At 36.7% G+C, this 27065-nt stretch overlaps 1 protein-coding gene across 1 annotated transcript in view; it reads left to right on the top strand.

Moving 5' to 3' along the window:
- Positions 1–27065, top strand: part of LOC122788965 (disintegrin and metalloproteinase domain-containing protein 9-like) — a 1117261-nt gene that overhangs the window by 822989 nt on the left and 267207 nt on the right. The window contains exon 14 of the mRNA XM_044056033.1: positions 5767–5965. Coding sequence (XP_043911968.1) covers positions 5767–5965 — 199 coding nt within the window. The remainder of the gene's footprint in view (positions 1–5766; positions 5966–27065) is intronic.

The following is a 27065-nucleotide window of genomic DNA, read 5'->3' as shown; positions in this document are numbered from 1 at the left end:
ATTGTGAATGCAACTTCTTTTTTACTGAAAAGATTTTACTGAATTTTCATAAAACAAGTATCTAAATTATTGTTACATAGAAAATTTAACTTATCTTATCAGTTAACAACACATATAACAATATAAAAATATATAAACCAACAACACATATAACAATATAAAAATACATAAACCAACAATACAAACAATTTACATAAGTGCCTAAGTTGAAGAGAACAAAGAGTAAAAACACATAAAAAGAAGTCTTCAAAGTATAATATGAAATAATACAGTAGATCAGTCATTCTTGTCCAATATTTCTACCACTTTTTGCCAAGAGATATAATAAGATGTAATCATTTCTGTTCTTTTCCTGAACTCCATCTAAGATACAGTCAACACAATACTTCTGAAGTCCGTAAAAGGTGGAGATGTTCTACTCTTCCAGCTGGTTGTAAATGTCTTGTGTGCAATAGATAAAAGATTCCAGAGAAGTGAATATTTTGCTCTGGGTACAATCTGTGGAATAGGAGCATTAAACAGAATTAAAGATTTAGAGAACTGAAAATTATCATTAAAAACTGTTTGCAAAAAGTAGTTTACTTTGTCCCAAATACTTTAAGCAATTGACAATCAAAAAACGTGTTGCCAGTCTGCCTTCAATTTAGCTACTGTTTTAGATCAAATTCCCTGTGGACAATTTGCTAATTTGGATTTTAAATCTAGACTGCTGTATAAAGAATCAATTTTTATATTAAAATAGGATACGCTGGCTCCTAAAGGTCCTGACTTAGAGTGTAATTGGAAAGTTTTTATTTAACTGATATTTAATTGATGGTTAATTGATTATTTAATTGTGTAATTGCATAATGACTTTTTAATTGATGTTACTATATTAAAGACTGTGTTTTTAGATGTTGTTATACTCCGTAAAGGCTGCTGAGCCAAGGCATTAAGAGAGTGGAGTTCAAATAAAAGCTTCTTTGGATTATCTGGTCTGAAGACTTGTTGTTTGTGAATACAGAAAGACACCACAATCTCAGGATTTGCACATATCTCCCACATTTGTAGTTGCCAAACTGCAATTTCAAAGATCACAATTTTGTCCTCAGACTTTGAAGAAACCCCTTTCTTTGTATAAAAAAATAAAGTTACCTAGAATTGAACTTTTTCATTTTCCATGTTATTTATTCTGTTTCCTCCCACTGCTTTCTTTATTATTTTAAATCTTTATAGTAAGGTAATGTTTGTGCTTATTAAATAATAAAATTAAAAGTATATTTATGTCAGTAGTTGGTGGCATTACTAATATAATCCAGTAAAAATATATATATGTTTAAATGCCTCATACTATAAGGATCTCATTTTTGTGTATGGAGGGAGTGGGGGGAGTATCTGCCTACCAGATAACTGACCATCAGCTGACCCCAGTGCCTCTTCTTGATCACTATGTCTACCTACTCCTCCCTCCTCAGTCTTACTCCTACTATGACTATGGACAATCATGAGATTAGGGCATCCAGGGACCACATCACAGTGCTACTGTGGCAGTAGTTTTCCAGTTGATTTCCAATTGAATTTGGTTCCTTTTGGAAGTGGATTATAATAAGGCAAGGACATTTTCTTATTCTGGAAGAATCATGTTTTTGCCTATAGCAGTCCTACTCTAAGGTAATAAGAAGTGTGACATTTTTCATATATATTATTAAAAACTCCCTACATTCCATTTTTGCTTTTATAATAAAAAACATATATTGACATAATTTTGAAGTCAATTGTAAAGTGGTCACTGTCTAAATGATAGCAGTTTTAGTATGCATAAACAATTAATTACTGGTTGGAGCAATAGCATGGTGACAGGGCTTCAGCCTGCAGTAGTGATAACCCATGTTTGATTAGGGGCCTAGGTACAGCTGTGCTGGCCAAGACAGAAAGACAAAGTGGTAAGTGGTTGAATTTTCCATTATGGGAGGAGGGAGAGAGACATTCTCTTCATAAACCCCTAGAGAATCCTATGGAGCTGCTGACAGGGTAACTTACATGGTGATTCTGTCTTTATGCATCCCAAACAGAGAGATTATGTAGCTCCTGTAAGGAAGGACCATTATTACTGCTGTTATTTGTGTAATTCTTATGTACTGCTGGAAGTACCTAATATTGCTGTTTATAGTCTGGCTGTAGCATTAATCAAGTCTGTCTTCATTTTTTCGAACTCAGAACATAAATATAATTAAATTAGTGATCATGGGTGAAGTATAGAGTCAACCTCTCCAGACACTATAGAAGGAGTGTTGCCCTCTGCACCTTTTTTATTCAGTATAATAACCTTAGCAGAAGTTAAGCAAATTTAGTGAAACAATCAGTTTCTGAAAATGGACTTAAACAATTCAAAAGACAACATAATTTATGGCTTTGTGTTCAATTTTTGTTGCCACTATAAGACAGTGGCTATGTTATTTCTTGCAAATTCAGTGGTATCATTGGCAAACCGTAGGAAAGGCACAGACTGGTGCTGCATACCTCATATAGTTTCCCACTACTTATTTCTACAGTTTATACAACATTTAGTTTGTGTATTGTGTATGTCATGCTTTGTGTAATAATAAATTAAATTTATCAGTTCTCGGCTGGAGCGCCTTCTGTGTGGAGTCTGCATGTCCTCCCCGTGGTCAAGTGACATTAAAGGCATGCAGGTAGATGCGTGCGTGAATGGGCATGCCTTCTTTTAAGGTTGGACGCCGGGCTGGCAACTCTGCACCATAAAAATCCACTGCCAATCATTAGCGGACGGGAGTTCCACTGTGGCGATCCCTAACCGGGAAAAGCCGAAAGACTTTTAGACTGCATGTGATCATTGTTAGTGTTGGAAATGATTCATATGTCTCATTGCCAAGTGTGTGGTTGACCTAAAATCAATAGCCCGTACAAGAAACAGTGTTAAGTTTCACCATTTGAATAATACAACAAATGTATACAGTTGCATTATAATAGATAAAAGAAAATATCATAGTTTCAGTTTGCAAAAACTGTATATTGGCCAAAAGGACATCTAGAGCACAAATCTGTAGTTGGTGAGTACAGCACCTTTCTAATCTGTTCATCTAGAAGGCTTTTAAAATATGTCAGTGAAGCAGTTTCTTATACATATATATATATATATATATAGAGAGAGAGAGAGAGAGAAGCAATTTATTCCACAGGCACACCACACAGACTGATATATATCTTGATCTTAAAGTAATCCTAGATTTACCAATATTAAATGTATAATCTCCTCCCCTGGAATGAAAATTAGGTTCTAGCAACTCAATATCCATTAAAGTATGGAACTCTTCATCAATGATAACTAACAAAAAAAAGTCCAATGCTCTAAAGTCTGAAATCATAAAAAAGTGTTTAATATATAGAATTATTTTTGAATATTTACTCTGCATAATTTCAAGAATGAGCAAGTCACATTTATTATAAATTCAAAATGGTGAGTTCTTCTCTAATCACTGGCCTTATGTATGTCACAAATAGCTTAGTCTGAAATGTAGAATCTCTTGATGAAAAGCATTTAAGAATTAGTTTACCCACCTTCATTGTCTTACTTTTAATTATTAAGATGTGAGTTCTTCAATGTATTACATATAGTAATTTCCCAGATTCATATAGCTCTCCTTGATGTTAAGATCCATAACTCCTAAACAAGGCATACCCTGGCTTACCAAAACACAAAATAGTACAGTTATTCTTATTATATTTAACATATGATCAGCTAACCAGGTAAATACTTTTTCCAAATATTGATTAAATTTGCATATATCATCCTCACTGATCACAAAAGCCCCATTTTTTACGAAATCAGCATATTTAGCAAACCAGCAAGAGTCTAGTGATTGAAAATAAGTTTATTGATGATCTCAACATTGAATCAATAATGACAGAGTGTGCCAAACTGTCAAATTTCTTTGAAACATCTAAATAAGCCAAAGCAATCACAACATCAGTGTATATGGCTAAACTGACAAGATTATAAAAGTATGTTGTGTTAGAAAATGTTGACCTAGCTTTTACAAAACCATGTTGAAAAATATCCATTGAAGGAACAAAACTATTATTTTTTGCAATTAGTCCTAAAGGGCATTTTCAAATCATTTCTCAATTAGTGATGTTATACTAATTTGTCTATAATATGTGATCTTAAATTTTGCTTTGTGTATAGGCACTGCATTAGCTTACTCCCAGCTCTTAGGTGTCATACCAAATGACAAGAGTTAATTAAATGCTGTGGTTAGTTTGGCAGTCATATATTTGCTCACAGTGAACCAAAAGCAGACTTGTGTGCCATCTGGGTAGGGCTAGAATTAATCTTCATTTTTCTAGAGTTTAGTACTGATTCTCCAGATATTATTGAACAAGTAATATTATCTCCTATACCAACTAGAATTTTCTGATGAAACTGCTTTATTTTCTTACTATTGCCCACAAAATTATGTTGAAATAAGTTAGCTAGCTGAGTATAAAGTTTTAGTCTTATTAACATTGGTCCCAAGAGAACCAACAGATTCTTTATGTAAGAAGACTTATTGAAAAAATTGCTATTAACTCAGTTTTTTGCTTTCTTCAGTGAGTCTTTAATTTTTTGTTCATACCATAGTGTGCTTTCTTTCCCAGATCTTGTATTTTTTTCATTTTCCACGGAGATTTAGTATGCATTGGCTGACACTGGTAGGCAGTAAAAACAGCTTTATTGTTATCATAGAGGGAACACAGATGTACTGCAATGCAAACTATGTGATTTTTTCCTCTGTGGAGAATGGATTATCTGTCATGTTTGTTTATGTATATAGTTGTTCTGAAGAGTACGGATTATGTGTCATGTTGCTACACAGCATAACTCCCAACTGTGCAGATTTTCCCAGAATGTCCAGATTTTTACCTCATATTTTTTGTCCATTTTTCATAAAATTGTGGTTTTCTGCCAAATTAGTGGCAAATCATTAAGGACTTGAAGTTAAAAAAGAATGACAGACATTTTCGTTTCAGACTTCATACCCTTCAGAAAATTCACGCTAATGCAAAATCTGATATTCTATAAACTTTCTAAGTTTGTAAGAACAGTACTTGAAAATTGTCCCTATTTATGGGCCTTTGTCCTGATTTCTTGCTCTAAGAGGTTAAGAAGTATGTTCCACAGTGCTGTAACATTTTCAGGATTCTGTTATATATTCTACTGAACATATTAAATGCAGACAAGGCTGTAATGTATATATTAAACATTAATGGAAACGAGTTAATGATTATAAGGGTGTAAATTACATGTTTGAAGTTTGAAAACTTTGAACGTTAACTAATCTAATTTAAATGTTCAAAGTTTCAAACATCGAGCATATAATAAAAAAATGAAATGGCTGTAGGCAGGGGGGCAAGCCCCCTGCACCCCCCACACCCCCACTCTTTAAATATACCAACTCCGAGACCACAATATAGTACGGTAAAGGGAAGATTTTCCTTACTGCAGTGCAGTGCAGTCTCAGAGTTGGTATATTTAAAGAGCGGGGTGCAGGGGGGCTTGCCCCCCCTGCCTACAGCTGTTAGTTTTGGGTTTGGGTTTTTTTTTATATGTTCGATGTTTGAAACTTCGAACATTTAAATTCGATTATTTAACGTTCCAAGTTTTCAAACTTCGAACATATAATATAGACCCTAATAATATGTTAGGATGTTTGATTTCTTAATAATATGTGCCGTCAATTTTTGTTCTTCTATAGCCTTTGTAATAAGTTGTTCTGTTCTTTCCAGTACAAGGTGGCAGGAACACCCTGCAGACCAGCTGCTGGACCTTGTGACCTTCCTGAATACTGCAATGGCACCTCAGAATATTGCCAGCCTGATGTCTATATACAGAATGGATATATGTGCAACACCAACAACTCAGCATATTGTTTTGATGGAGTGTGTGAGACCTATGATTTACAGTGCAATCAGTTATTTCGCTATAGTAAGTTTTATTGTATTTTGCAAAAGCATTTATTGTTTCAGCACTGAATATAAGAATGTACTCATGCATAACTCTTGCACCATTTGCCATTGCCAGTTTCATTTTTTTTCTTTTGGTTAACATTCACATATGCTTTCAGAGAGCTAAAATTAGGTATCTAAGAAACATTATCTGCTAACAGAAAAGTTATACTGTTTTCTACTATTAAATAGACTTTTCCCATCCCATACATTTGAAACTGCAGTATGATCATACATATTTCCAACAGTTAATTGCATTCTAATCCTATATGATACTTGAAGGTTTATATGAAGGCTGCAAAAACTGCCAGCTACATCATAGAAGAACTGCTAAGAAAATACATATTTGAACAAGTCTGTGATCCAATGATCTGTATTACTACTTGAATTAGTTAGAGATTTTCAAATGAACAAGATCTCAAAATGCAGACATGTTAATGAGAAAATTTCCATGAGAAAAATTGCATTAACAGCCACTGATAAACAGAAAAAAATCAAAACCAAGTCAATTACTTTGCACTTTTTTGTTGCAAAACTAAAAACAGAAATTTATCAAGCAGCATTGCATTTGCCTTTCCACTGATATCCAGGGTCATTCTGAAAGTACAGAAGAACTCTCAAAAAATCTTTGTGTTGACTCCTTGGCCAAGGCTGTCCCTTCTTATGGAATTGGCCAAGGGCAATTACCACAAGATTTCTCACACAATGGATATACTCATACAAGGTAAATGATATTTGATACATCTTAACCACAAACAAGTTCAACTGACTGCCTTGGTGATTCAGTTTTGAAACCTTTAGCTACCTTTTTTGTGGATGTGCAGTAGGAGTTGAAAGAGGCAAAGCAACATGTAGCTGGGAATTCATATATTAGTAAATGGAAAATATTTTATAGGGGGTTGCCACACAGAACCAAAGCCCATTCAGGGTTCCTGTACCTCTGGCTATGTAATATTTCTATAAATGATTATCCTGTGGTCTTTCATATTCTTCTATCAAGGTTCATCTCTCAGTCATTTCAGCACATCTGCCCATGTCTAGCTAGGACAGGGTGATAGAAGCAACTGCCCTGGGTTCAATGTTGTGGGGGGTTGCAGCCAATTTTTAGTAGCCAGTATTGCATTTGTGGTCAAACCTCACTGCTGTAGTGCTTCATGTATGGTCTAAATTGTAGCAATTTGCTAGAGTATAAACATTAAAAAAAAATCTCTCCTGTTTTAATGAAAATATGAGTGCTGTAGCAACTGTTTGCTACATTTGTAGCAAGGACAGTTTAAAATATATTTTTTAACCAAACCATGGGTGCAGTAGTGCTTCATGCAGACAGGGTATAAACTGTAGCAAATGTTTGTTACATTTGTAGTAAGCAGTTTGCTACAGTTTAAACAAAGATTTTTTTTTAATAAAATCTGTGGAGAGTGTTGGGGACAGGACATAGAAACATGACCAGAATGGTCGGGGTGGGGTGGGAGGCATCTCATGCATTTGGCCACTTGGTTTTTTCAATGGTGTGATCAGCTTATTACAGTTAAGTTTTTTTTCCACTCTTCACATGAAGAGCTGAGGGGGTTGGGCACTGGTCTGTGCTACTGACAAAGGGTATTGGTTGAGCCAGCCAGTCAAAACTCCCTATCTTCTCCCATAACCTAAAAATAAGGGAGAAAGGATTCTTCATACTCCACGCATGAATAGGCAGCTCGGGTATTATCCTGACAGAACTAAAGCTTTCAGGAAAGGTGAATTGGTCTATATTTCCTATGAAGGTAAGAAAAAAGAGCAGCCTGTGTCAAAGCAGACTATTTCCAGATGGTTTTCGCTTGCTATTTCATTCTATTTTCACCCTAATAAGACTCTTCCAGGAAGGGTCAAGGTTCTTTCTGTGAGGGCCTTTGCTCCTTCTATGGCTTTTTTTCAGAGTGATGGGCTCTACATGCATTTTAGAGACAGCTACTTGTCATTTATACGTACATTTACAAAGCATTCTAAACTAGATTCCTTTTTTGCACGTAGAACAACTTTTTCTAGGAATGTTGAAGCTTTGTTATTCCACCCATACATCTAAGGTGACTGTAGCAATGATTATGACGAACATAATACAATTGTTTAAGTAAATTTACCATAACAGTAGATGCTCAAATATATCACTGACAGAGTAGCCACTCCTTCCTTCCATGCCCTTTTTTGTGTTATGTTTATGCTAGGGTAAGGATAGGTATATATTTTCCTATCTTTACCCTTCTTATCAGGACCATAGCTTTCCTTTCCTCAGTTGGTAAAAAGTCCTAAAGCTTGTTGTTGCCCAGGCTGATATTTTTTTCCACTCAAGAGCTCATGTAACTAGCAGCCCGGATGCATGATGAAGGACCCCAGGACTTTGAGAGACTGGACAGCTGGTACATCCTTGACAGTATATAACCCACACAGCTAATTCTAATGCTGTAATGACATTTTCATACAGCTAATGTTATGGCACATTTACCACTGCAGCTGTACTTTCCTGAATAATTCAGGAAACTTAACATTGCTGGCTGTCTGGTTTGTTCCTCTGGTACAGTTCTTGGCTAATGTTTCTTATGAACTGTTTATATGCCTCCCTTTAGCCCTCTGAACTTTACTGTGCCCACTGGCTTCCAAACTTACTTCTGGAGTGCTTTGTGTGTGTGTGTGTGTGTGTGTGTGTGTGTGTGTGTGTGTGTGTGTGTGTGTGTGTGTGTGTGTGTGTGTGTGTGTGTGTGTGTGTGTGAGTGAATGATGAGTGTGTGCATGTGTCCTGTGTTGGAGTGATATCTCATCCAAGACTGTCTCCTGCTTCATGCCATTTGTTGGCTGGAATGAGCTCTAGCTTCACATGACTCTTTAATGAATAAAGAGGATATTGAAAGTTAAGGTATTAAATATGATCAAATAACTCTGGTTCAGTGAAGTAATATTTAATGAAAATGCACTTGAGGGCACCTGCGAAAAGTTTGCTTTTCCAGAGACAGCATGTCTATTAAAAAAAAAACATGTATGAGTGTAATAGCTAGTTTGTTTATAGGTTTACCTAAATTAAAGTATTAAGCCTCAATCCTGATGTGTTTGTGCATAAAAAAGCTGCTTGAACAGAACCCACAAAGACTCGTCTATTTTATCCTGGCTAGACGAGCGGCAAAGACTATGCCAGGAAATGGCAAAAATCAATACTTTATCTTCCAGTAAAGCAATAAAAAAACAATGCAGTCAGAAACGTTGCACCTACTACTGGATAACCTCCCAGCTCAGTCCTTTCCCCTCTTCATTTCTACAGAAAACGGTTGATCAATGTGTTATCCAGTTGCTATACCAAAAGAGCTCGATTGCCACCATACTTCAGAACTGCTACGATTTAGACATAGTGCTATGATTTTGGCCCTCACTTGTACCCTTGCTCTTCCTAGATTTACTGATGTCCTCATAAACTCAGACCTGTTTATGAACACATACCTTATTAAATGAATAAACTAAGAATATGCAAAGATTTCCTAACACTGGCTGTATAGGGTTTAGCAAATAAAGACCTTCTATTGTGAAAAATACGAAAATGTTCCTCTTTCTGATCATCTGCACTGATTTTTAATGTTTAGAGGTTGAGAAATATGTTTGCCCCTTTTACCAACAATATTAATTTCTGCACCACTAATTATAAACCTCATCTCTCATCTCTTTACTAAAAATAAAACCTCTGCCAAAACATAAAACATGCCCAGTATCAGTTTTGCCAAAAATGTAGTGGAATGTTTGGCAACCATAACCAATGGCCAGCACTTTTTTCTGATTGTATGCTTCTTGTTTCCAGACTTGTCTACACTTGCCTTCTTGCTTTAATATTGCTCCAATTCTAGCTGGGTAGCATCAACTTGAAAAGTCACTGTAAAAATACATACAAGTCTTTTCAACATGTCAAAATGTTTGCCTTGTTCTATAGACTAAAACCAGTCTGTATGATGATCTAGTAGCTTGCTTAGTGAGGCATTAATATGTGATATGTTGGATATGGACCTCAGACACACTGAATCATGAGAATGGATTGCATAAGAGCTCATTCACTGTGCAGTTTTGGAGTGTACAGAGTATAGCATTGAATTTTTCCATATCTGATCTTATAATATTAATGTGTGACACATGAAACTAGTTACATATACCTGACATTTGCTCTTATTTAGCTTCAGACCATTATGCCTTAGCTTGTCTAACTTCTTAATGAACCTTATATCATTCCAGAGCCATAAACTAGAGTGGGGTGAAGGGTCTGGTGCATGATCAGTAGGTGTTGATGGTGCAGGAGTGCAATACCAGAAAAGAATGATGATACAGCATTTGTGGTCCTAACTGATGCAGCTTGAAATGAAAAACTGCATCAAGTTGCTTGTGATATTTGTAGTTTGCATTGTACCAAAGAGTTTTTTTTTTCTCATCAGGAGGCTTCATTTAGAGGCTCCAGTTCTACATCATGCTATTTGTTAGCTCCCCATACAAGCTAATCATCTGAGATGCTAACTACTCCATCAGAAACTATTATTTCAGCATCAGCTTCCTGGAAATTGTCCTACACTAATGAAATATCAAATGATGCTCACAGAAATCTATAGCTGCACAATGGAGGGGTGCTTAAAGCTGTCTTCACCTAGTTTGTATTGGTAAAAGTTTTAATTTATCTCTAGTAATGTAAAGTACTTGGCATTGAACATACTGGACACAACCTCTTGAACAGGTTGCAGTGAATAACCCATTTGTTCAGACCTTAAAAATCTATGAATATCCTTAGCTTCTTATGTTTAAGAACTATAACCATACTACTTACCCATTCAGTCAGCTCTGTTTGTTTAACAGTCCCACCATTTCTTATCATTATCTTTAGTTCCTTACCAATCCATTCTTTAAGCAGTGCAGCTACTTCCTTTGATCAATGCATCACTGGTACTACCTGTGGATAAGTGTTACTGCAGTATTCATCAAGTAAACATCTTAGTGTCATAAATACAGCTGCATATTTTTGCAAAATGCCATTAACATTTGCAATGTCTTAATTATATTGCTTAATTTCTTGTTTATTTGTACCTAACACTCACTGATATACTGATAACTTTTTTCTCTCTTCGACTTCCTAGATGGCTGCACACTGATCAGCAGCTTAATTTCAGATCTCCTAGTGTGAAAAAAAGAAACTGAGAAATAAGAGCTAGTAATTCACCCAGCATGAGTAAAATTAAGGTACTCGCTAGTAAGCACACTTTCTGGGTGCCAGCAAAGAATAAATTTAGAGAACCTGAAATAAAATCAGCTAGAAAAGATGAAGAGAAAACCTGACTGGGAAGAATCCTACATTTGTTCAACAAAATGCAATTCAAGCTCCAGCTCTAGTACAAGTGAGGGCTTCTGGTAATTTAGAGGACAAAATAAATCAAATATACTCAGATGTGATTAAAAAAAATGAAACATTGAAGGAGTAGATCAACTCAAATAACAAAATGTTTGGCCAAAATAGAAGAAATTTTAACTATTTATATGAACTTATTAAACTGCAAAGATCAGGTGTTGAAATGAAGAAAAGGTTGGCTGAGTATGAGACTTTTCAAGATCTGTTTCAAAAATGGTAGAGTTAGAAGTGTGCAAAGAGAACCTGAGATTTTCTGCTTTACCAGAGGAACTGGAAGGAACAGTCTGTATTAATTTTATGAAAGCACAAATAAGCAACTGGATTGGTATTCCACAGCAGAATTTGTTAATTGAAAGGGTACATCAAGTGTATGCTCCAAACCTGACCACAAGAAAGTAGCCAAGACCTGTATTAGTAAAGGTGCAATCACACCAGCAGAAAGAGTTGATCCTGACAAAACTGTGGAAGAAGGGAAAAGGATTAAAAATTTGAGACAGAAGAGTGTTTCTTGAAACTGATTATTCACAGAACACAGGGCAGAAGACAAACACATTTATACCAGCAATCATGGAATGTTGAGAGGCAGGTGTGATATTCAAGCTGCTGTAACCAGCTGTCTTGAGAATATTTTTCCTGGAGAATCAAAGACATTTTTGATGCAGAAAAGGCTAGGAAAGAAACAGAAAAGTTTATTCAACAAAAAGTGAGCCATCAAACAGAAGAACTTCTCAGTGCTGTGACAGTAAAGTTCATAGAGATACTTTAGCAAAGGAAAATGCTTGAGAGATAGAAAAAAACACAGAAGTTGACTGGAAGAATAAGGAGTACATTGGACTTATGCTGAGAGGCAGCCCACTTTTGTCAGTTTGCCTGCTTTGTTTGTAAGAATCCAGTCTAATGGTGAGTGTCTCCCTGACGTTTTATTGATTCTAGCAGATACAGTTATTATTTGTCTGAAGTTGTACAAGGTTATGGATTCAGTGGGGCTACTGGAATTTATGAGTTGCCAGTCTATATTCAAGTCTCCAAGTATTATAGTTTCATGGTTAATTTCTTGGGCTATCCAATAAAGATGTTTTCAGCAGTATCAGTGTTATTCCCTGGTGGTATATAAATTGCTGTTAAACATGTAGTTTTCCTATTGTTGGTTTTTAGGAGTGTTATTAGTAGTTCATCATCACTAAATGTGGGTATTTCTTGTGGAAGTAAGGTAATGATTAGGGAATTTTTATAGATGATTGCTACACCACCTGCACACTTGTTTTGTTTGTTATGTCTGAGTATATTGTATCCTGGGCGGGGGGGGTGATCTCATTATCTTTTATTTATTTTTTAAACCAGATTTCATTAGTTATTACATCAGCATCAGAAGTGTATGTGGCAAGATAAACATGTATGTCATGGATTTATTGCACATACTTCTTAGGTTCATATTTAGTAAGGTGATTTTGGATTCTGTTTTTTCCTGAGATGTATTAGGTGACTGGTTTATTTTGGGGTTGGAAGTGATGGTTTTATGAACAGTGGGACCAAGACTGGGGTGAATATCTCTACTAATTTTGTGAATTGATGTGGCCATTTATACTTTGGTCTTGGTTTGATATTTGATCATAAATTTGGATGCTTAGTTTTAGTATATTTATAGAAACATAAATCAGATGTGGTTTATTGTAGAGGTAGGGTGTTATGCAGAAAGATAGGCTGGGTAGATGGTTATATTCTTTGTGAGGCATGGTTGAACTCCTAAGTATTTGAAGGGGGTGGATTTGATAATTAGCGATGAAGACTAGTAGAGTGAGGAGAAATAGTAAAATAATCTGACTTAGGGACATCTTATTTAATTTGAGTTTTGTCTTTGTTGTAAAGTAGGATAATAAAATGTTAGGAGGGTAGTAGGTTGGTTGTAGAGATTTAATTTGATAGTTATAGATGGCAAGGATTAAGATTTGAGAGAGAGTCTTGGGTGGTAAACTAGAGTGGGTGTTACTATTGGGAGTAACTGAATTGGTTGTCTTCCTACTGGAGGGAACTGATGTTATTGGTTAGAGGAATATGTGGGTGGTGCTATGGAAGTATAAATGTAGAGTAAGAGGGGCTGGGTGGGATTTGAGTGAACAAAGCCGGTTGAAAACTTGTCAAGAGACAGAGACAGAGAAAACAATCAGTGATTTAACATAAATAGCCACAATTCTGCCAAGAGATAAATAAAAGGAACAATGCAGTTTAAAAGGCCTCTGTGCTAGCAGATGAATGTCTTGGTTTTGTTGCTCTGGGATACACTTTAGTAGGAGAGTTAGTCCAATATCACCTTGACCTGACTAATTGTGATAACAGTAAAAATTACACTTGCCTGTTTGAACAACTATGTAATGTAAGGAGGTTTCTATGGACTTTGAAATGCAAAGTCCAGAAGCATACCTCAACCCCATAGACCAGCAAAATGATAAGAAAAAAGTGAGCCAGACTGCAGTAGTTTGGCTCTGCAAAATTACTGGCTGAGAAGTCAAAAAGTGGTTACACAAGAAGAGAAATAAGCTTAAAGAATGGAGATAGTGGACAGCTAAAAACAATGAAATGAGCACAGTTAAAGGAGAAAGTACCAATGGGACTGCTGTGGTCTAAGAAAACAGAGCTATTATAGTGGACAAAGTGCTTTGCTTTAGGCTGATATAATATTTATAATTTACATGCAAATATAGCCCACAAAATGTTGTTCAAACTGCAGACTTCACTGTTACCTACACATCTATTTGCTTGTAGGGACCCCTCTATAGAAAAATAAAAACTGACTAAAGAAATAGTTGAGTGCACTGAGTTGATATTAACTTTGCACAAATACTAGTTTAGAGCTGAAATTGGTTTAGGAACTGTCTCAGACAAAGAGAAATATGAAAGGAAGGATGGTGACCTAGGATTACTTCCTTGAAAGCACGCAGTAGTAGAGTAGGATTTAGGGTGCAGATCCTTTTGGAGAATAACAGACATACAGAATATTATATTCATAAAGCAGCAGAAAATATTCTACTAACTAAGCCAACATGAGAATAGAGAAAGGACATATTGCTAACTGGGATGACTGCAATTAGGGGTACAGGGAATAGGCAAGAGGGGGCTGGAATTTGCTGGGGAAAATGGCAAAGGAACCAAGGTACTGGGAGGAAATAAATAGAGAAAAAAATTAGTGAGTCAGCTAGTTAGTTAGTTACTGACATGTGATTACTGGTAAGGTCCGTATGAGTAGAAGCCCATTTTCAGAGCAGACCCGGGGAGAAAAGAACCAAATTATTACAAAATATTTAAGAACAATAATTTCACAATCTTCAAAAATAAAACAAAAACATCTGAAGTTTAAATAACTATAACAAATTAGAAATAATATAAAAACATTGGTTACGAATTGATACAAGTTATACGAGAATCATTTAATATTTATAGATATTTCAGACAGTTTGTAGAGAAATTAAAGGTAAGTTAGTCTAATACAAACAGAAATGGAATATGATGTGAGAGAAAAGCCAGGCTTATGATATATTTACAGAGAAAGTCAGGGAAGATAATTTGATAGCAGTAAGGAAGTAAGTGAGGAAGGGAGAATGACGAGATATAAGGAATAAAAAGGTATTTGCTTACATTTAAGGAAATAGTTTATCCTGTTTTTGAGCAAAAACAGAGCCAGATTTTAGGTAGGAAGTCTTTCAGAGTGGGAGTGGTTTTGAAAGATGAGAGTGAGGGTATTTTGGATATAGGGAAGGAGTTCCAGGCCTTAGTAACTTTGTATGAGTACAGACAATGCCCAGCAGATTTGATAGGTTTGTATACAGACAGGAGTTTTTTGTCACTGGATCACAATGACTTACTTGGAACATAGTTGTGTAGAATGTTTTCTAGTGCTGGATAGGCTGATGGATGCTGGATTATTTTATAGGTGGTAAGAAGCTGTGTATATGTTAGTTGATGAGGCAGTTCTAACCAATTTGGGCTTTTTAGTTCTATAGAGTAGTGGGTTCTGAAAGGGGTGTTTGCTACTGATTTAGCAACTTTGTTATAACATTGTTCGTGCTTTAATTTTTGTGAAGCCTGGAGGTTACTAAAGATGGGAGTGCCATAAAGTATGGGGAGGAAAGGTAAGAAAATGTGAAGAGGCCAAGAAGGCATTTGGACTACAGGCTAGTCACTGCTTTCCCTACCAGGGATCATACCTCTCAAATGTACTGACTTCCTCAGAGTTTCCCAGCTTTGAGCCTAAAATAACAGGGTACCATGAATTCCAGAGTGACCCCTTGAAATCACTATTTTTTTTATTTATTTACAATTTTTAGTTAATATCGATGTCATCAAGTATTGCCAGTATATCACGCACTGTCATCAACATGCAGGGACGTGTTTGCGGACATCAGCATCATGAGACAGTGCCTGACCCCTGACTGCCTGTCAGGGAGCTTTAGTGGGGAAAAAAGTTGTTTATAGCTGCAGGCCTGCTCAAGACTTGCAGCAGCCAATGAAAGAGGACCTCACATCATTGCAGTGACCCAACAAGTCAACATCATGTTGTGATTGTCTCACTAAAAGCACCTTCAGTAACCCCTTTACTAACTAAGTTACTAATAAAATATGCAATTGTGATTACGGGCATACATAAAGTCGCATGCTGGGAATACTTTACGGCTTAACTCTTATCTTTTTCTCAGCTATGTGTCTGGTACCGAGTATGTGTGAGGGGAGAGAAACAATTAATTGAACTTGAAACAAAATGGAGAATACACAATGAAACCCTGTGAAGTGACATTTATTGTGTGGTGTGTGTGTATAAAACAGATTTTTATAATTTACTGAATTAAGGCTTAATAACATATTGGATCTCCTCTCTGCTGTAGAATGAATGACATTTTTAAACTAAAATTAATACATAAAATTTCCAAGTGTGTTTTCTGGATTCTTAACTTCCTGAGAACCAGCACTCCCCTCCATACATGGCAGTTATGTAGCCATGATGGTATTACAAATTAAACTAAAATTTCTTGCCTTCGTGTCTCTTGGCAGCTGCTGACTTAAGTGGTGTCCCCCAGTAGTTTCTGAAGTTTGAGAGGCATCCTTATTCTTTTAGTGCAAGAATTCTGGACAAAGCTAAAAATAATTTTGTGGGAGGATATTGTCCTTATTCATTTAGAGAAGTTGCTAGAATTGCAGGTTTTCCATTAGCATGCAGTTTCTGAAGGATACCAAGTCTTAAAATCAAATATGTGTCATTATTTATTGACTTCAATCCTTAAAAATTTCCAGAAAAAAACACATTTTATGTGAGACAGACCAAAAAATATAATGCCAAAATCTGGACATTTGGAAATTCTGGATAACTGAGAATTACATGTGCTGTCTATTCCAAACTTCTCTGCCACACCTCAGTGTCATCTGCCCCTGATTCTGCCTCCTATTTTTGCCCTGTCCCTCATAAAATGTTTGATTTTACCAGTAAATCAATGTATATTACATACTGCCATGCCAGAAATTAGATGTTCATAACTTACTGTGCAGAAAATGCAGGTTGATGGTATCCCACAATTCCAGTGGAGTGGGAGGGGGGTCACATAATTATATATGCAAATTTTATGTTAATCAACATCCCCATTTTTGGCTGATTGAACCTACTTTCCATGGGCCTTTGTGCAGACTTTTGATGCTTCCAGGTTGAGAGGTATGCTGGCGATTGATATTAGAGTATAGGTGAAGATAATGGGATAGAGGAATCCTAAAAGAAAGACCTGCTCTGGTAGAGTTTTCGGTTGACTCTAGAACAGAAGTTGCTGTTAAAGAAGGGATAATTAGTAGGGAATACAAAATACTGCATGATAAGTATAAGAATCAATCAGTGGACATTAGAAAAGCTTGGGAAGAGAGATTGGATAAGGAATTTACAATATAAAAATGTGAGGTCATATGTATGGCTCCCAAGTATGCAACAAAGTCTTCAAATAATTTTCTTCATATAGATAGCAAATATTGAAGGTGTGATGGAAAAGAAACTGGAAACATATGTTTTGGGAGTGTAATGAGTTTGCAGATTTTAAAAATTCCCTACAGAGTCAAAAATAATGGGTGAGCAAATTGTTTTAACTGAGGAAATAATTATTTTGCAGTAGGACATAGGATCTGAATTGCCTAGACATTGTAAGACCTTGCTAAGTTTAATTATGTTGGCTGCCAAAAAAGCAATTACTAGAAAATGGAATTCAAAGTCTAAACCAACTGTATTTGAAGGGTCTATATTATATTAGCGAATGCACTAAATTGCAAACACTGTATAATCCACCCACAATACCCGAAAATCCAAAATGTCGAACACATAGATCAAAGATTTTTTTTTCCCCATGGGAAAAAATTGCTGATCCGTAAAAAAAAAAAAAAAAACACAAACACAAAATAAAGTGGGGGGCTGTGCCCCTACACACACTCTACTTAAATATACAAACTCCGAGATTGCACGACAGTGGAGGAAATAGCAATGTCCCGGAAATGGCCCAGTGATTTTTTTTTCCCTAGGAAAAAAATCGCTATTCCATGCTTTCGGCATTTTGCCATTTCACGTAATCACGCACGACAAAACAGCATTCGCTTAAATAATAGGAGCCCATATTTGAAGTATTGAATATTGACTACTGTAAGAACTGGAAGTAGGATCTTTAGAAAAGGGAAGGAGCAAATTACATGGAAATAAATGGAAATTTTGGGAACATTAAATTTTTATTTATTTATTTATCATCTGTTAACCGAGAAAGTCCGGCTGGACACAAGTCCTTTTTCAGCGGAGGCCTGGGGAGAAAAGCTCTACTTAAAATAAAGCTAATACAACAGAGATACAAGTAGAATATAATCAACACAGTAAAACCAAATTAAATATAGAATATAGGGCAGTTAGTGTGATTAGAAGCATAATACTAGATATCATTTATATCATTTGTGTTTATGTGTATGACTAGTAAGTATGACATGCAGAACAACATTCAGGAGGAGGAGTGAGATTTAAGAGAAGGCAAGAATCGAGCAATTTATGAAATGTCAGTCTGATAATTGTTATAAAAAGGAACAAGTGATGTAAGTAACTAGAAACATATTAATATGGTTTATTTTCTTTTAACTTAATGTATGTTTGCGTGTGCATTAAAAAAGCAAAGGATAAATAAAGTAAAAAAAAGAAAAACTTTATTCTCACTAATGCTACCTTTCTTCTGGAGCTGCGTAATGCAAACTGTCTAAATGTCTGCATGACTAGTGCACGCGCTGCTCTATAACTAAGTACTATGAATTCTCTTAACCATAACACAGCTCTTGCAAGCCACTTGACCTAACATGTTTGGCTGGTTTACTTCAATTTCCAAGAACATGACTTAAAATGTGCATTTATGCATTCTGTGCTTGTACACAAATTTAAGTGAAATCTGACCTGCTGTATTTAGTATTTCATCTGAATATATCGGCAAAGTGCTTGCATATTTGCACAAAATAACTAGCAATTTCAGTGCTTTAAGTTTTGAATAAAATATTGCATTCATTTTTTCTCTCTTTTTTAACAAAGTAATGCAATACTGGCATTATTTGCACTACTTTGTATAGAACACTGTTTTTGCATTTCTACTGAACTTACAAATATTGGCTCCCTTTTAAAATGTTGGTACTCGAAATGCCAAGTGCCAACAAGCCGAAATAAAAGACGGAAAACCTAGAGAAAAGTGAATCTTGAAAATCACTCTCCTCCATAAAACTTCTTTTTGTTGGGGGGCAAGCTCTCCCTGTACCCTTCACACCCCCTGAACTTATATATACCAACTTCAAGATTGCCATTTCTCAGAGAAAAGGTAATTATCCAAAAAATGGCACCTTGAACTTAGTATATGCAAGTCCATTCTTTTTTTATCCAAAAATGGCACCTTGAACTTAGTATATGCAAGTCCATTCTTTTTGCCATTCAGTCTCTGTATTTTGGGGTATCACACTAGCAGGTCCAGAAATTTCAAATAGTCACCACAAATATTTTAGCTTTCTTCTCCCCCTGTCTAGAAAATGACATATAAATTTAGCAAACATATGTATTTTGTCATATACATGCATTTACAAAATTATTATGATCCCAGAAAACCTGAAGATTTGGTTAGTAGGTTTGTATTGCCTTTTCTTAAACTTATAAACATTTTTAGTTCATGCAGCTTTATTTCCAAATGAAAGGCTTGTTCTAGATATCATGATCAACTGCCATGAAACCAAGTATGCCTCGCTTTTAACTTTATTCCTTTTATGTGTCTGATTTCAGTTTGCCGTTACTGTCAGTCACAATCATTTGTTGAACTCTTCCTATTCTTTAGTCAGCTCTTCTGACTATACATTTATACTTTCATAGTTTCATTCTGCATGCATCCATTGCTTTCCTTAATGTTAAAACAGATTCTCTCAACAGTTTGCCTCTGACATACTCATTAGTGTGACAGAATTCTATCTCTTATTTCTGGCAAAAATATGCATAAGTATGGAAGATTTTTCTTTAGCTTATAAAATGATTGAAATTTCCCTTATTACAGATAATTTGATTTTTTTTCCTCCTCTTTCTTCCTGTTGAGGTTAAACACATTTAGAGATACATTTAGAGAATATCTTTATACTTACACAGTGGGCAGTTCATACATTCACATTTTCCATCGGGGTGTTAATGAACAGGTAATGCCCTGTAACAAAAAAGAAAACAGTACTTCACGGGAGCATATCAGGATGCCATGAAGTTCAGTCAGAAAAACACAAATGGCCACCATTTTTTATATTCACTAATTGTGGCTTTAATCTTTAGTGAGTTTAATTTTTTTTTTTTAATTAATTAAAGAAAAAGTAATGTGTAAGTTTGTGTGTGTGTGTGTGTGTGTGTGTGTGTGTGTGTGTGTGTGTGTGTGTGTGTGTGTGTGTGTGTGTGTGTGTGTGTGTGTGTGTGTGTGTGTGTGTGTGTGTGTGTGTGTGTGTGTGTGTGTGTGTGCGCATGCATATGTATATCTGTGTGTGTTTGAGAGACAGAGATAGAGAGAAAGACAGGGACAGTGCATACCAACTTTTTTCATCTGCAACAGGCAGTACATAAACAAGCATTTCCTGAATGATAAGAAGTAAGAAACTATAATGTCTGGTATTATTGACTGACTTTCAGTGATTTGCCAGCAAATCAAACATTGTATGAGAGGGATATCAGAACTTTGCCAGAAAATCTGGTACAATTAACAGTCATGGGGGCTGAGTGGAGTTACCATGCCTTTTAATGTATGATTTTTATTTTCAGTCATAAGATCACAATGCAACATATGAAGTGTATGCACTCAACAACTGTGGCTGTGTGTGTGTGTGTGTGTGTGTGTGTGTGTGTGTGTGTGTGTGTGTGTGTGTGTGTGTGTGTGTGTGTGTGTGTGTGTGTGTGTGTGTGTGTGTGTGTGTGTGTGTGTTTAGACATGAAATACGTACTTAACTTATATTTTGGATGCAAAATATTTCCTCCAATAAAAATTATAAATACTACAGCAAGTTTGAAATTTTAGGTAGAGGAACTATTTTACAACAAAATATTAAAAAGGTATATAGTACTAAAAATACAAAGAAAAAATTAATAGCCTGTTCTCTAAACATAATAGTGCCCTTGAGTGTGAACATTATCAGGGAATTAGCACATGCCCTACTCTTACCCCCAAAGAGAGGACTGTAGAAACAGGCTAAGCCTGATCTTTCATTTCCTCCCCCACACCAGCTCCAATGGCTGCCCAACCTGGTCATAGTCAGGCCTTTATCTCTCTATGCCAATGAACCTGGCTGATTTATTATATTCACTGAACTTCCTAATTCTATAAGAACTGATATTGATATGCTCTGTATGTGTAAACATTATTTAATTTGTGCATTTTTCTTTTGCACTTAGACCTGTTATTATAGTAATTTCTCAGTTGCAACTTGATTTATTTTATTGCTTTTCTTCTCAGAGTGATAACGTGTTGAATGTGACCTCCTTTTTTAAGAATTCGAACTGTGCCATTTACCAAAGCTGTGCAAAGTTGTGTATTTCATTTAAAACAAATTCAGTCACACAAAGCAAATGAGGTAATTCTGTGTAATGTATATGGCAAAGAATTTAGATAAGCAGTCTGACACAATGGGATGCAAAGTTTCTGCTGATGTCTGATAAACCTTTTTAGTAAACTTCAACTATGTATCACATAATCTGCTAAAAATCTACCAAATATAATTCAAAATGTTTCATGCTTAAATACTATAAATAGAGTTACAGTCATAGCAAAAATCATTTTAAAGGTAACAGTACTATTCAAGAGTCCAAGAGGCAGTTGCAAGGACAAAGATACCTTCAGTGTCAGCAGCTAAAATTGTATATCCAAGAAAAAATATGCCTGGTATCACCACAGCTCTTCAAATTCACGACTTTTTATTAAAACAATTAGTAATTAGCTCTATAATATGTAAGCGCTTTTGGGTTTATCCACAAACCCTTCATCAGACATATTAAATAACATTTCTCATCATTTAAATATAGAAAAAGGCGCCAAAAAGTTTTTAAACCCAATTAATTAAATACTTACCAAAATTCTCCACTAGGCGGTAGTATTTCATCAAAAATTCAGTTCTCTTACTACATTTAAAGACTTACTCACAGAAATACATTTATTACATTCATAATGCATATAAAAATATATAAATGTTAAAAATAATAAATATATATATACAAATACAATAATATATATATATATATTATAAATAAAGATGAGAAATGTTATTTAATATGTCTGATGAAGGGTTTATGGATAAACCCGAAAGCGCGTACAAACTATAGAGCTGATTACTAATTGTTTTAATAAAAGGTCAAGAATTTGAAGAGCTGTGGTGATACCAGGTGTATTTTTTCTTGGATATACAATTTTAAAGGTAACGTTGAAAAAAATGAATAATATTAGGAAACCATCAGTGCTGCAATCCAGCCCTGTGACCATTTGATTTACACAGTAAAAGTTGGGTGCAACGTTTTGAAAACAATATTGCTTCCACAGATGTTACATGATTACCAGAATGAAAGCTATGATATTACATATACATGCAAAAATGTGTGTAATATATAGTCTTGTCCTCATACAGTATATGAAATAAGCTACTGACATCAATTTAGATAAAAGTATTGTTAAACAGGAAGATTATATAAAAATGCAAAACTTTTTGACCATCTCCAAAGCTGGATAGAATAAAACTAACTAGAGTTGAATAGCTTCATAGGTTCATAGGTGTGTAGTAAGCTAATGGCCCTGGATCCTTTACAAGCCTAGCCCATAGGATTACCCTGGCATCATGCCACCCGACCTTAGTTCCCAGTGCCTCTGTCAAGAAGAGCCACTGGAGTTATCCCTGGGGTGAATTTTCTATTTCCCATCCACTCATCAAGATTTCTCTTGAAGAGGTCCAGTGAAGTGCTCTGTTTGACATGTATGGGAAGTCTATTCCAGAGCATGGGCAGTCTCTGGGTTATGAACTTGTCCCTCTAGCTTGTTCTGTTGATTGTGGTAATGAGGTGGAGGTCTCTGGACTGTGTGATGCAGAGGGATTGGGATTTCTTTAGCTGTAGCATTTCTAACAGAGCTGGGTCAAACATGGCTTTGTAAGTTAATCAGAGATCGCCTCTAAGTAGGTGATATCAGGCAGAGAATAAAGTACAGTTTTGTACCTACCATAAATGTAGATGTTCGAGGATCCACATTGCTGCAGTCCTAACTATTGGGTAGTCCGCTGTCCAGTCAGGGTACTAATCTCATATCCTCAGTCTTTTCTTGCCCCAGATGTCAGAAGACCCTAAAAGACAAGGCCAAAACTAAAACACACCAAACATACCTGCACCAAAAATATATACAATATATACAAAGGTACCAGAATATAATCTCACCTACACAACCACCCCTAAACACAGAGGGAAGGAGGGGACTGCAGCAATGTGGATCCTCGAACATCTACATTTATGGTAGGTACAAAACTGTACTATGTTCTTCATTCCACATTGCTGCAGTCCTAACTATTGGGTAGAATCCCAAAGCAGAGGTAAGGGAGGCTGGCAAATCATAAGGAAGCAGGAGCTGATAACATGCCTTGCAAAATAGCAGTGGCAAAACCAGCCCTAGACTTAGAGTAGAGAGGAAGGTGGTAATGCTTAGAGAAAGTATGCACTGAACTCCAAGTAGCTGCCTCCAAAATATCCTTAGTTGCACCCCCTTAGAAATGCTGTTGAAGTGGCAGTAGCCCTAGTGGAATGAGGCCTAATCCCAGCTGGAATCTCTTTGCCATAATGGGAATAACAAAAGGCAATGCAAAACCCAATCCACCTAGAAATAGTTTGTTTTGACACAGGCTTGCCGAACTCAAAGCAAAAGAAACAAACAACTGCTGAGACTGTCTAAAATCCTTAGTCCTGCTTAAATAATAATGCAATTGCCTGTGTACATCTAAAGTGTGCAAAATCTTTTCCCCTTTATTTTGGGGATCTGCATAGAAAGTAGGCAAATGAATAGTTTGGTTTAAAGCCACACTAGAAACCACCTTAGGCATAAATGAAAAATCAAAAAGGCTCAACCGGCATAAGGGCCTGTAACTCAGAAACCCTTCTTGCAGAAGTAATGGCCAACAAAAAAGCAGTCTTCCATGACAAGTATTTCAGGTCAGCAGTAGCTGCAGGCTCAAAAGGTTGTAGAGTAGGTTTCTCCAACACAAAATTGAGATCCCAAGCAGGAGTAGGAGCTCTGGGGTCTTATATTCTTTGCCCCTCTAAGAAATTGCTTGAACAAAGGATGTGAAAACAATGGTGGGTCACAATCATAGTGAGCTGAAATTGCTGCAGCATGAATCTTAATGGAAGAAAGACAAACCTTTGTCCAATAACTCAGTAAGATATTGAAGAGCCACACTCAAATTAGGCTCCGAAATCTCCAAATTCTTTGCTGCAGTCCAAAATAAAAATCTGTTCCATTTTCACTTTCCTTGTACTAGGTCTTCTGGCTTCCATAATCACATTTAAAACTTGTTGAGGAAGTTGAGACCTGCTGTCTTTCAAAACAGAATATGCCAGACTGTTAAATGAAGAGTTTGAAGCTTGACATTGAGCAGATGACCGTCCCTCTGAGACAATAGGTGTGGAATCAAGGGTAAAGGCCATGACCAGACTCCTCAGTAATGGGTACCAGTGCTGCCGAGGCCAATCTGGAGCTATTAAAATCATCCTTGGCTTGTCTTGTCTGACCTTTAGAAGCACCTTTGGAAGAAGAGGCAGAGGTGGAAAAGCATACACATGAAGATTTTTCCAACTGAAAGAAAGAGCATCCACTTTCCAAGCTGTGTGATGAAATCCCTTCGTGCAAAACTTTGGCAGCTGGTGGTTTAGTGGAGAAGCGAACAGATCTATGTCTGGAGTTCCCCATGACACTGTCAATTTTTGAAATACATGAAGATCCAGTTTCCACTCGTGGGGATCCATGATTTGTCTGCTTAACACATCTGCTAAGGAGTTCTGTGCTCCGGCAGAAACCTTGCCTGAAGAGTTAGTTGCAAGCTGGCGCAGTCTCCCATAAAATCATTGCTTGCCTGCACAATGGGTAGAATGTGTTCCCCTTGTTTGTTGATGTACCACATGACAGTTGTGTTGTCTGTTAGAATCAACACCTGCCCTGGAAGAAGTAACTCCTTGAAAGCCATTAATGCAAACTGGACTGCTAACATCTCTTTCATGTTGATATGTAGATGCTGTAGTCTGGCAGGCCACTTGTCTTGTATCCACTTTCCATCTAGATGAGCTCCCCAAGCAATGTCTGAGGCATCTGTCGTTAGAATCTGACTTGCCTCTGGCGGGTCACAGAGAGTCCCTTGTTTAGGTGACATTCCTGAGCCCACCACAAAAATTCCTTTTGAATGCAAGGTATTATTTGAATGACAGTGTCAATTCCTGGCAGTGCTGTGTCCATAGATTCTTGAGATACCATTGTAGCTTCCTCATATGCAGTTTGGCATTGGGAAGCACCAGAATACAAGATGCCATGAACCCTAAGGCTTGAAGGACTGTCCTTGCAGTCAGCCCGGACTGAAGAGATAATTGATGGAAGTAACTGGAAAGATTCTTTTGTTTGTCCGGGGTTAAAAAGGCCATCTGGGCTGCTGTATTCAGTCTCACACCCAGAAAGCACATGTCTTGAGAGGGTACTAGACTGGACTTTATTTCGTTCACAGAATACCCTAGGCATCTTAGCACTGCTATGACATATTCCAAATGCTGTAAAAGGTCTTCCTTTTCTTGAGCCAGAATCAGGCAGTCGTCCAAGTAAGGATAGATTTGAATTCCTTTTAGCCTGAAGTAAGCTATCACTGGAGCCAGAACCTTTGTGAATACTCTGGGCAGTAGATAAGCCAAAGGGCAATGCAGAGAACTGATAATGAGAATTTCCAGCTCAGCAGATACTTTCTGCAACTTAGTCTTATAGGCACATGAAGGTAAGCTTCCTTGAGATCTAAAGTTACCATCCAGTGATCTTTGCCCAGCAGAGGTAAAAGCTGTTGTAATGTCAACATTTTGAACTTTGGAATGTCCAGATAAGTGTTGAGGATAGATAAATCCAAAATTGGTCTCCACGTGTTCCCCTTCTTTGGTACTAGGAACAGGCGAGAATAAAATCCTAGGCCCCTTTCTGGCACAGGAACTGACTGAATGGCTCCTATTTGGAGCAACAGAAGCCTCTGTTCTTTGTAGAGGAGGAACGTTTGGCATGCCTTTGAAAGGAGGCAAGGTATGGAAATAAAACCTGTAACCGTGGTGAATGATATCCAGAACCCATTTGTCTTGGGTAATTAAATCCCAATTTTCTTTGAAAAGAGACAGCCTTCCTCCTAGAGGTGCAATGTACTGGCAGCTGAAAAGGCAGGTCATTGGGTCTGCTGGACTGACCCCTGCCCTCACCAGAAGTCTGAGCAGGTGAACTCCTGTCCTAGGCCTAAAAGAACCTTGAGCTCTGCCCCTACCGTCTAGACCTACCCCTAGACTGGGAATCATAAGCAGGATAAGTCCACCCCTTAGTAGGCCAATTTCTACTAAACTTGGAGGCTGCACCTGCAAAAATCCTTAACAGTTTGCATAGACTTAGCCTTGTCCTCCATTTTCTTTAAAACTGCTTCCACAGGCGAACCAAACAACACATCAGACTGTAAAGGAGCATCCAAAATCCTTGTCTTAACATGCTCAGCTAAGTTCTGATCTCTCAACCAGGCGTGCCTCGAAGAACAGAACCAGTGGCAGCCACCCTCGAGGAGGCCTGCACAGCATCAAAACCACACTGCAAAGAATGCTTTCCCACTTGTTCAGAAACATGAACTAAATCCTGCAGCTCTTTACACTCAATACCTTCAGCCAGAGCATCCACCTTAGACTTCAATTGTGAAAGGAGAAAATTCTGATATTTTAACATATGAAACTGACAATTCAACGCCCTCATGGCTAAAGTGGAAGAAGTGTACACTTTCTTTCCCCATCTATCCAAAGCCCTTGCCTCTTTATCAGGAGGAACAGGATTTTTAACCACAGAAGCCTTCACACCTTTAGGCCCCTGAGAGACAGTTTCTGGGTCTGCCCTAGGGCTCTTAAAAA

The sequence above is a fragment of the Protopterus annectens genome, chromosome 14.part0 (genome assembly GCF_019279795.1).
Source record: "Protopterus annectens isolate FY-2018-M chromosome 14.part0, PAN1.0, whole genome shotgun sequence".
NCBI classification, from domain to species: Eukaryota; Metazoa; Chordata; order Ceratodontiformes; family Protopteridae; genus Protopterus; species Protopterus annectens.
Note: the sequence above shows the minus strand (reverse complement) of the source record. Positions and strands in the feature narration are given on the sequence as shown.